At 48.2% G+C, this 10194-nt stretch overlaps 1 protein-coding gene across 1 annotated transcript; it reads left to right on the forward strand.

Annotated features, from left to right (window-relative positions):
- The first annotated feature begins 4817 nt into the window (after positions 1-4817).
- On the forward strand, positions 4818-9769 carry aifm2 (AIF family member 2, ferroptosis suppressor). The gene is made up of 9 exons (XM_086260003.1): positions 4818-4952; positions 6215-6388; positions 6605-6720; positions 6811-6930; positions 8065-8157; positions 8435-8543; positions 8617-8769; positions 8981-9181; positions 9258-9769. The coding sequence occupies exons 2-9, from the start codon at positions 6217-6219 to the stop codon at positions 9407-9409; spliced, it is 1116 nt and encodes a 371-aa protein (XP_086116129.1). The 5' UTR covers positions 4818-4952; positions 6215-6216; the 3' UTR covers positions 9410-9769.
- Positions 9770-10194: the final 425 nt, after the last annotated feature.

Raw genomic sequence — 10194 nt, forward strand, 5'->3', positions numbered from 1 at the left:
CTGCTGTTGTTCAGCCGCTGGTTTCCTCTTTCTGCTGCAAAGTGGGCCAAAAGCAAACTAGAGAGACGATCAGCTGATCATTGATCAGTTTCAAGATTGAAGTAGCAGCAGCAGGAGAGAGAGAGAGAGAGAGAGGCGGTCGCTCCATAGGTTGTTAAGCTTAACGCAGGAATGCTTTACAGACATTCAGAGATGAACTTACACACTTGCTTTACTTCTCTCGGGGAAAACTTCCTCGGAGTTTGGTAGCGAGGCTACAAATACGCACAGCAGCTCTATCACGTGAGCACACTGCTCCGATGTGCTACAGTTATGAGCCGAGTTGCGCCGTGTTGCAAGTTTTGTGAGGTGGTTTTGTGATATTTAATGGATCGATTACATTTTTTATTTCTCTCTGATATCCGATCCTGTAATTTACGTCAGTATCAGACCGACACCGATACGTAATATCAGATCGGTCCATGTCTAGTTTTTACCTGTGATTTAAACGATTAAATGGAATCTGACATGCGGACATCGATAGGAAGATTATTCCAGAGACTGGGTGCGACGATTGCAAATGCTCGGTCCCCTCTAGTGTTTCGTTGGGGAGCAGACATTTTTCAAAGACGTTCATAAAAACTATAAATGAATGAATCAAGGTAAACAGGTGCACATTCGATACACACCTGTGAAATAACTGATATAAACTGGAGGTGGCGCAGTGGTTAGCACTGTCGCCTCACCATAAGAAGGGTTTGAATCCAGCTGCTGGCTGAACACACTCATCAGGTTAACTGGTGATTCTAAGCTTGTCGCAGGTGTGCCGCCCCTCACCCTATGACAGCTGAGTTAGGCTCCACCTCCCCGTGACCCTGACTGGGGAAGAGGTTGGATGGAATGATGGTGAAGATATGAAGGAGACTCTGAGGGCAGAGATCAATCAATCTTTATTTATATGTGCTACATCTTTTCATACAAAGATGTAGCACAAAGTGCTTTACATGGTTAAAAGCAGCCCACCCCTGTGAGGGTCTGTGGGCAGGGTCTGTGAGGTCTGTGGGGTCTGTGGGCAGGGTCAGTGGGGTCTGTGGGGTCTTTGGGCACTGTCTGTGAGGTCTGTGAGGTCTGTGGGCAGGGTCTGTGGGGTCTGTGGGCAGGGTCTGTGGGGTCTGTGGGCAGGGTCTGTGGGCAGGGTCTGTGGGCACGGTCTGTGAGGTCTGTGGGCAGGGTCTGTGGGGTCTGTGGGCAGGGTCTGTGGGTAGGGTCTGTGAGGTCTGTGGGCACGGTCTGTGGATAGGGTCTGTGAGGTCTGTGGGGATGTGTGACTCTGATTTCACTCAGATTTTGTTCCAAAGTCAAAAATGTTTCTCGCACTGTGTTTTAGTTTGACTTCAGCTGAGCTGGAAGAACAAAACCACAGAAGAAGACGATGTCTGCTCCTGCACAGGTGGGTCAGACTTACACAGGTAGACGTGCACAGGCGAGGCGAGGAGTCCATGAAGACCTCATCGCATGCTGAGATATGTTTTTGCTCTGAGGACATGGTTGAACAGGCTCCACCCACCTGATTTCCTACTCTCCATCTTTTATCTACAGTCTGTGGCTGCGTGGCAGCGTGTGACTGGGAGCAGCTAATCATTTCTTGTGTTTCTTTAGACTGGTAATGACCTCTGACCCCGAGGTCTCTCATGTTAGAGTCTTTGACCTGTTTGGTGACCTGTGATGTGCAGCAGGCTCCTCCTTCGGGGTGACAGTGATCTGAGTTTGCAGTGAGCACCTCCTCTGACCTTTCCCCGTCAGCCGAGTTTCAGCACGAGGCAGAGAGCGACTCTTTCACACACTTAGAGAACAGCGACATGAAGTCGTGCTGAGTCACAGCAGGTCAGCAGCTCTGCCTTCACCACCACGCCCTCTCCTACATGTATGCTGTATAACTGTGACAGTATGATTGTGCAGGCTGGAGCGTTAGCCTCTCTCTGGTGTATTTGAGCAGAGTTCAGCAGGTAAATGAAATCATTTGAATTACGAGCTGTGTTATAAAGTGTTTCTGAACATTGTAGAAAAGAAGAAACTTTGGTGGATGTTTCATAAAACCAGATTTTGTAACCCTCACCTCAGGAACAAACAGAGCTGCACTGATCAGGGCTGGAAGGTTTACCCACAATGCACTTTGTGGCGTTTTGACCAGTGAAAGAGTTTATTCAGACTGTGACGGATCCATGACGCTGCGGTTACAGACCAACAGCAGACCCTGTGTTCACGCAGAGATTTCTGAAGAAGGATTAAAAACACTGAGAAATCTGGATCCAAGTGCGCGCTGCAGAGCCGCCGCAGGTCCTGTTTGACCACATTCACTGATGATGATGTCACATAAGCCATGTGTGGCACTGGTTTTAGATCAGGTCTGCACAGTAAACGTTCCAGCACTTAAATGAGGTTTATGACAGTGAGAAGAAGAAGAACCGATCCCCCTCCCCTCTCCATGAAAGGTGACTGTGTGGAGAGGGTGTCCTCCTCTAAGTTCCTCGGCACCCACATATCTGAGGACCGATCTTGGTCCACAAACACATGAGCCCTGGTGAAGAAAGCCCAGCAGCGCCTCCATTTCCTGAGGGTCCTGAGATGGAACAGGCTGCAGACTGACCTCCGTGCCGTGCCGCTATGGAGAGTGTGCTGGTGCACGCCATCCCTGTGTGGTACGCTGGTTGCACAACAGCCGATAAGAAGAGACTCCAGACAGTCATCAGAACTGAGACTCACATTTACTACATACAATAATGGATTTCTATACATTTTACACCAGATAAAAACTTTGGTTGTAAGATTCAGATAATTATTTAATAACAGACATTTTAAATGAGAATAAGAAAGTATTTCTTTGTGCTCTCCCTGTTAATGCCCTACCTGCCCCCCTGGCAACACTTTGCTAGACCCGCCCCTGCACAGTTACCAGCTGTCAGCTGCTTAGAAAAGGATCCTGGTGTTATTTGTCTCTCAGAAACAGTTCATAACTTCAACTCATCCATGTCACCTAAAAGGTAAACCTGTTTCTCCATCACAGCTCTGATGATTCAGTAAGGACATCTCCTGGTTTCATCTTCATGTTTCCCTCTCACCACATATCCAAACCGACATCATGACCAGCAGCTTTACAGCTGTGGCTCCAGCAAACATCAGCTGATACTAGAAATTAATATTAAATAAATTCTAACAACAGCTGATCAATCTCTTATGTAACAACTGAAAATAAAATAAAATAAATAAACAATAAAAACAAAGGTCAATCAAATGGACCAATACAGCAAGGCTGGGATGGTCCACTGGGTGTAGTAAATCCGTTGGGCATCTTTCTTTGCCTTCAAACAATAATTCTGATGGCAAAAGAACCAAACGGGACAGGCGGAAAAAAATAAATGCTAACAACAACTTATCAAGCTTAAACGTGCTGCTGTTGTTTATTCGATGGTTTCCTGTTTCTGGCGCAAAGTGGGCCAGAAACAAACAAGAGAGAAAAGCCGATCAGCTGATCATTGATCAGTTTCATGATTGGAGTAGAAACAGGAGAGGGAGGGGAGAATGAGAGGCAGCTGCAGCGTAACGACGCAGAATAACTCCGGCTTTGTGTCTTTGTTCCATTCTAGCTGAAGTCTGAGACAAATCACGTTCCTCAATATGGAACTTTAAAGTTCGACCTCCTCGGCTGTAATTGGTCCAGCCCAGAGTCCATCATGACCAATTGGCCAATCCACCCCCTTTCATTGTTTACACCTTTTCAACAAAAACAAACAAAAAACACGATGAAAACGAAGAATCAGCATCGGCCCGTCCAGCTGTGGGGTCTTCACAGGAACATTGGTTAGCACGGCTGCCTCGCAGCAAGAAAGTCCTGCTTCCATCACCTGCCAGGCCTCTGTGTGGAGCGGACATGCGGGTTCATGTGTGTGTGGGCAGTTCGAGGGCTTCGGCGTGAATGTCTCTGTGTGTAGCTGGGATAGGCTTATCCCCCGGTGTCCGAGCTGTGCCTGGTATGGCCTCATGAGTGCTTCTGTATGTAACAGTGCTGCACTGGGTTAGAGTCACACCTTTGCCTTCATGAGTGCTACCCGAGTAGATACAGGGCCGATACTGCTGAGACCAGTACCGAAATTTTAACCTATAAAGGCAGCGTATGTACGGCAGAGCAGTTTGTCGTAATTTATGACATGAATCATCATTAATATGCAAATTCTGAACATGTTGTAATGATTGTTACAAAAACACGTGTTCTACGCTCTGAACCAAGAAGAACCAACGCTCCTGTCAGTGTGTATCGACCTGACACCAGTGTTGGTATCAGTACTGGGAATATTTGGATGGAGCTGCTGCAGGTGCAGGTGTCGCGCTGTAAGCATGCTTATTTTAACATGTGCGTCGGGACGGACTCACTGCTGCCTCTGCTGGACATCAGCGGAGCTGTAGCTTTCATGTGGCCTGTGAGGACATCTCTGGCTCAGAGCCATGAATAAATCAAAGGGCCTTAAAAGAAAATAATGATCATCTGTCAGTGCGCCCCAGGGTGGCTGTGGCTACAATGTAGCTGCCATCACCAGTGTGTGAATGTATGGATATGTAAAGCGCTTTGGGTCCTTAGGGACTGGTGAAGCGCTATACAAATACAGACCATTTACCATTTACCATCATCTGATCGGTTTTTAAAAAATTATATTCTTTTACTCCTCACTAATAAAGTTTTACAGACCGCTCCCATCACAGGTAAACTGCTTTAAAGGTCACGCCTCGCCTTAAAAATAATATTTCCTACAGCACCTGAAAGCAGCACGCCTACCCCCGCCTCCTTCATGGGGAGCCGGGCTGTGATTGGGGGAGAACTGGTGTCATCAGAGGAGGAGGAGCTCGGTAAGAAAGACGCTGCGGTCAGACAGCCGCGGAGAAGAAGACGACGACGTGACCGAGGCGCGTACCTACAGCAGGTGAGTTCCTCCCGTTCGCGCGGGCAGGTGTCAGAGAGACGGGCTGGCAGCGGCAGGTAGCTCACGTGAGGCCGGTGTTCCAGATTAACTGGCGTTGGTCGAACAGATGTGTGGCAGTCTTGCGTTTCAGGAGCTGCTACCGACAAACCAGCAAAAAAAACGCCAAGCGTGTCACCTGTGACACTTGTGAGGTTGTCTCAAACACACTCCGTCAGTCTTGATGCTGTTGAACAACAAAAAGACCAACGCCTGTTAATCTGGATGCTCGAGCAGGAGTTTCCTGCAGAGTGATGAAGAGGAGCAGCAGAACCTACACCTACACGTACTCATCAGTTTGTAGCCTACTCGATGAGTCCGATTTAGAACCGGAAAACCGAGGAAGTAAACGTCACCCGATTCTATCTGCGCCACATGTTTGGCGTACCTGTACCTGCCTCACCGCCCGCATGCCTCTGAGCTCACAGCTGATGCATCGATAAGACCATCAGAGCAGCTCAGGCTCACCTGAGGACACTGCAGGTGAGCAGGACCAGCTTCATCTCCCTGTGAGTGATGCTCAGGTGAGCTCTCAGAAGATGGAGGGGGTGTGGTCTGTGTACACCTGTAGAAACACAGGCTGAGATTAAAGTAGTGGGCGTTATGTAATCAGCAGAAATCACAGCCTGTATATAAAAGATGGCAGCGGTGTGTTTGAAGCTTGGAGCTGAGTGTTGTTGGAGCTTTTGATAGTCGACGGTTTCAGTTTGTGAGACGTCACAGCGTTTATTCTGCAGCGTGGTGCCGGGGGGGTTGACCTCATGGTGCCCCACTGTGGACACTCCCCTATGGACACGCCCCTGTGGACACAGCAGAGTTACTGTTTGTTCTTTTGGCTGAAATTCATTCAAAGGTGTGCTGAGTGTTGCTGAAAAGGAGCAGTGCATGTCCACGAACATGAAGCAGTCGTTTGGATTTCATGAGCAACGAGCAACTAGTCAGTCACTGTTTAGCCCCGCCCTCTGACAGGACCAAAATAGACTTCCTGTTTGATTCAGTCAGACCTGAAAGTAGCGACAGAGCAGAAACTCATCAGGACAGAGTTTACTGAGGTCAAAGGTCAGCTGAGCAAACCCAATTGAATCAGACTTCAGAGTGGGCGCCCTCTGCTGGGCGTCAGAGAGAATGCAGGTTTAAGAAGCTTCAGACCTCTGGGGTGACGACGTCAGGTGTGGTCAACCTGTAGTAGTGACTTCGTGTGTGTGTGTGTGTGTGTGTGGCTGCAGAGATGGGGGGTCAGGTGTCAACCGAGGGTGTCCACGTGGTGGTGGTGGGCGGAGGATTTGGTGGAATCGCTGCAGCTCAAGACCTGAAGTATCGAGGATTCAGCTTCACTCTGATCGACATGAGAGACGCTTTCCATCACAACCTGGGCGCTCTGCGAGCCGCCGTACAGCCAGGTACCATGAGCACACCTGTACAACCTGTCCACACCTGTACTCACCTGTTCTCCTGTCAGTTCTAAAAGTAGTTTCTGGTACTTATATTATCTTCACTTTAAGATGACCTCGTCGACTGTTATTCTTCTATCTTGTTGTGTTTGCTGATTTTATTCTAGATTTATGTTATTTTTACACATTTTAATTTAAAAAAAATTAGTGCTGTGCTGTGTGCAGGCTTTGCTCAGAAGACCTTCATCCCGTACGCCGAGACGTTTGGCGAGAGCTTCGTTCAGGGTCGGGTGGAGCTCGTCGACACAGACAGGCAGCTGGTGATCCTGGAGGGAGGGAGGGTGAGGACCACAGCAGCTCCCTGTGGAGCTTCTTCTGCAGCATGAGGAGGTGGTGAAGCTGCAGCTGAATCTGTGTCGTTTGTGCCGCAGGAGATCCAGTACTCCCACCTCATCCTGTGCACTGGCACCGACGGGCCGTTCCCCGGGAAGTTCAACACGGTGGCGTCGCATAAGGAGGCGGTCCAGAAGTACGAGGACTTCATCAGAGAGGTTCGATCCAGGTTTTACTGCTGTTTGTTTAGAAGTTATTGTTATTTAACCTTTTTTGGTTGAATTTCAAATCTTCATATTTAATAATTTAATACATTTTAGTTTGAACTTCACCAGCAGAAAAAATACTGCCATGGAAAAGTTCATGTAAACGTAGATTTAGAGTAAAGTATAAACTCTACTCTAAAAAGTACATTAATGTACAAGTTTTATACTAAAGTTTATCTCTGTACTGAAATAGAACTGTCCAGTATTAGTGAGTGAAATTAGTTTTATTTTATTACTTAATATTTTTTCAAAACCATTTGTTTTATTATTGTAATGTTTAACGCAGATATACATACACAAGTGTTAGAACAGCCCGTGTTTCCAGTTATTTATTGCAGTTCAGGTCCGATGAACAGCTGGAAAGGTGAGTGGTGAACAGAGGCTTAAATAAAGGTAAGGTTAGCTAAAACTGAAAGAGAGTACAAAAAGGCCTTTTACAGGAAATACAACACGGGTTAACTGAGTCCTGTGGGACCAACCGGGCGTAGTGGTGGTAGACGACCAGGAGACGGCCGTAGTGACAGATGTAGTGATACTGAACAACAGCAACCTCAGGAAGAAGGAACACGAGAAGCTGCAGGAGTACCAAGGGCTCAGAGAAGAGCTGCAGGAGATGTGCAGGGTGAAGGTGACGGTGGTCCCAGTGGAGCACTGGGTGCAGTGACTCCCAAACTGCGAGAACGACTCCAGCAGATCCCGGGAACAACGTCGGACATCTCTGTGAAGACGAGCGCAGTCCTGGGAACAGCTGAGATACTGCAGGACCCTCAAGCTGCCGGGCCTCTGGTAGACCCGAGCAGGAGGTTTTACTGCAAAGCTGTTTTGCAGCTGACGTGTCAGATTGTGTTTCTCTGTCTGGTTTTTCAATGTTTCACACGACAACAAAAACCCAGAAAACTTCAAGAAGTCAAATTAAAAATATGTAAATTCCTCACGCTGTGTGTCTGTGTGTGTGTCTGTGTGTGTGTCTGTGTGCGTGCACGTGTGTGTGCACGTGTGTGTGTGCGTGTGCATACGTGGGTGGGTGTCTGTGTCTTTGTGTGCGTATGTGCGTGCACGTGTCTGTGTGTGTGTCTTTGTGTGCAGGTTCAGGCTGCTGACTCGGTGTTGGTGGTCGGCGGAGGATCGACCGGTGTGGAGATGGCTGCAGAGATAAAGACAGAGTATCCTGATAAGAAGGTGATGACCTTTGACCTGTCTTCCACAGCATGTCTTTGTCCCGCCCTCGCCCCCGTCAGTCTCGCCCTCAGCCTGCTTCTGCTGGAGTCTGCTTCCTGTTAGATTTGTGTGGCCAAGTGCTTACTCAGCCGTGGTCTTCAGATTGGTGGAGCTCCTTGAGCTGACTGCGCTCGAGACTTTGCACTGTATAAATAAAACTGAATTAAATTGACCTCTGACCTCTGCTGCTGCCCTTTGAACGCTGACCCCGCTCTCTCCTCCGCGTCGACCCCTCCAGGTGGTTCTGATCCACTCCAAACTCGGGCTGGCTGACCCGGAGCTGCTGCCTAGCATCAGGCGCGAGGCCAATCAGGTTCTCTTGGAGAAGGGGGTGGAGCTTGTGTTGGGTGAGTTCACGCCTGCAGGTGACGGCTCACGTCAGCTCGGGGTTTGGCTCACTTTCCACCGCCGTGTTTTCAGGACAGAAAGTGAGCAACTTGTCGGAGCTGCCGCTGAACACGATGACGAAGAACACGGAGGTGATCACGGACCACGGCGAAACGCTGGTCACGGATCTGATCATCTGCTGCACCGGGCTCAAGATCAACTCTGCAGCCTACAGCGCCACCTTCAGTAAGAACAGCAAACCCACACGCACGGAGGTCATTTCCTTCTTTCACTCCACGCTGCGGTTTGACCACAGGGTCGCCCGACGTCACTCTTCTTACTTACAGTGTCACAGGAAGTGATAATGCCGAGTCCCGCCTCTGCTAGCCTGAAAAATCACGTAGACATTTATTTTTAACGATGGCTGCATTGATCAGCGACTGGTTTCTGCTCACAGATGACAGTATGGCTGAAAACGGGGCCTTGAAGGTCAACGACCACTTGCAGGTCGACGGTTTCTCCAACATCTTCGCCGTGGGTGACTGCACCAATGTCAACGAGCCCAAGACGGCGTACAACGCCGGCTTCCACGCCGCTGTCGCCGTGGCCAACATTGCCAACAGTGTGAGCGGGAAGGAGCTGACTTCCTATCAAACAGGTATGCGCTCACCATGCCGGGCTGTTGGTCACCTGCCTCTGTTCTCTGGCTGACTCGAGTTCTTCCTGGTTGCTAGGTAACGTCACCATGCTGCTGGCGATGGGCCATGACGACGGCGTGGGTCAATACAACGGCTTCAGGCTGCCCCGCTGGTTCGTCGCCTGGGGAAAAAGTCGAGATGTCCTGGTGTGGAAGAGCTGGAAGGAGATGAAGCAGAAACAGCCCTGAGACTCTAACTCACGCGCATGCACGCACACGCGTGTGCGCATGCACGCACACATGCCAATCATTTATAACTGGGAAGTGCATTTTCTAAAGAAACTGCAGTGTGAATGCTTGAATCTGAATGTATGCACTGAAATGAATTAATTGCTGAATTTTAAGTTAAAAAATTTGAATGAGAAAAAAAACAGAGTTTAATCTGAAAACAAAAGTGCTGAAGTGCTAAAAGCTGACATCCACACAGAAGTTGGAAAATAGCTGAAAATGTTTTAATTGTAAATTAGAAAAACCTAAGAAATGAGAAAAGAAAATTTAAAGTCAGAAAACATCTGAATGAATATTAAAAGTTCATATTCTTTTTACTCATTCAGTGATTCAATGTGATCCCTCCACTTGGATCCACACAGTTTAAAACGTTCACATCTCTGAGCTTTGAAAGACTCGGTGTTGGAAAGAGAACAACGATGGCTGTGATTTGAGGGTAAAATGATGGCTGTAGAGCAAACACTGGACACAACTTGGAGTCGTATTGACAAAATTCTTTCACCGTGAGCGGCAGCAATGTCCAGTCTACCAAATTCTCAGTTTTCATGCCTGTGGAGTTTATTATATGGGCGTGACGACAGTGTAAAGACAGCCTGTACTTCTGATTTTCAAACCAACTTTCTGAGCCCTTTTAACATTAGTCTATGGAAGAGTTGGAGGGAGGAGGCTGTGCATCGGTAACATTTACGAAAGAACCATAACACCTAGTACAATAGTAAACACATTGGATGAAAGAGGACAGCGAT

Source organism: Aulonocara sp. 'chitande type north' Nkhata Bay, linkage group LG13 (assembly GCF_057382095.1).
Source record: "Aulonocara sp. 'chitande type north' Nkhata Bay isolate Kocher_YH1m ecotype deep benthic linkage group LG13, A_spYH_male_GT1.1, whole genome shotgun sequence".
Classification (NCBI taxonomy): Eukaryota; Metazoa; Chordata; class Actinopteri; order Cichliformes; family Cichlidae; genus Aulonocara; species Aulonocara sp. 'chitande type north' Nkhata Bay.

What these genes read in the sequence shown, in the direction of transcription:
- aifm2 (XM_086260003.1), top strand. Translation starts at nt 6,217, where the DNA reads ATGGGGGGTCAGGTGTCAACCGAGGGTGTCCACGTGGTGGTGGTGGGC. An exon ending in ACGAGGACTTCATCAGAGAG is followed by an intron (nt 6,931 to 8,064) that starts GTTCGATCCAGG and finishes CTTTGTGTGCAG; the next exon opens with GTTCAGGCTGCTGACTCGGT. An exon ending in CAGAGTATCCTGATAAGAAG is followed by an intron (nt 8,158 to 8,434) that starts GTGATGACCTTT and finishes CGACCCCTCCAG; the next exon opens with GTGGTTCTGATCCACTCCAA.